Source organism: Penaeus monodon, chromosome 19 (assembly GCF_015228065.2).
Source record: "Penaeus monodon isolate SGIC_2016 chromosome 19, NSTDA_Pmon_1, whole genome shotgun sequence".
NCBI lineage: Eukaryota > Metazoa > Arthropoda > Malacostraca > Decapoda > Penaeidae > Penaeus > Penaeus monodon.
Window position 1 is genome coordinate 2,204,200 of NC_051404.1, and position 602 is coordinate 2,204,801.

At 44.0% G+C, this 602-nt stretch overlaps 1 protein-coding gene across 1 annotated transcript in view; it reads right to left on the reverse strand.

Moving 5' to 3' along the window:
* Positions 1-602, reverse strand: part of LOC119585513 (Kv channel-interacting protein 4-like) — a 22,490-nt gene that overhangs the window by 3,312 nt on the left and 18,576 nt on the right. The window contains exon 3 of the mRNA XM_037934152.1: positions 76-145. Within this exon, the coding sequence (XP_037790080.1) occupies positions 76-145 (70 nt within the window). The remainder of the gene's footprint in view (positions 1-75; positions 146-602) is intronic.

A 602-nucleotide genomic window follows, 5' to 3' on the forward strand; every position in this document is an offset into this window, starting at 1 on the left:
CAATCACAGAAGGTCAGGAATGCAAAAGCGGCGTCTGCTGGGGCGCCGCCGGCCTGGCCTCTAGCACCGACTCACCTCCGAGTGGGAAGAACTGGGAGAAAATTTCCTTGAAACCTTCCTCGTCAATCAGACCCGTAGGACACTCCTGCAAATAAGGGGATTATGCCTCTAAGTCAATCAGACCCATACGACACTCCTGCAAATAAAGAGATTATGTCTCTAAGTCAATCAGACCCGTACGACAAATAAAGGGATTATGCCTCTAAGTCACGGGGTTACTTCACTTCGCTGAGGGATTGAGGTGTTGTGTTTTAATGAGGTTGTTTTAGAGGAAGGAGTTTGGGATGCGTTGGTTTGTTTTGAAAATGGAATGAAGTTGTTGAATCTATGTAATATGCTAAGAAAAAAAAAAGATATGAAGTATATTATTTTCGGACTGACACCCGAATTCTGGATCTTAAGGTGTCACTTCTGGCAATTTGCACGTTTCTCTTGACACTAAGGATTGGCAAGGTGTCTCTCCTGCGACGAATGTGTCTGTTTTGTGTCTGTTTATCTGTCTCTTTGACTCGATATTTCGTTAATGTGTTTCTCGCTCTTGC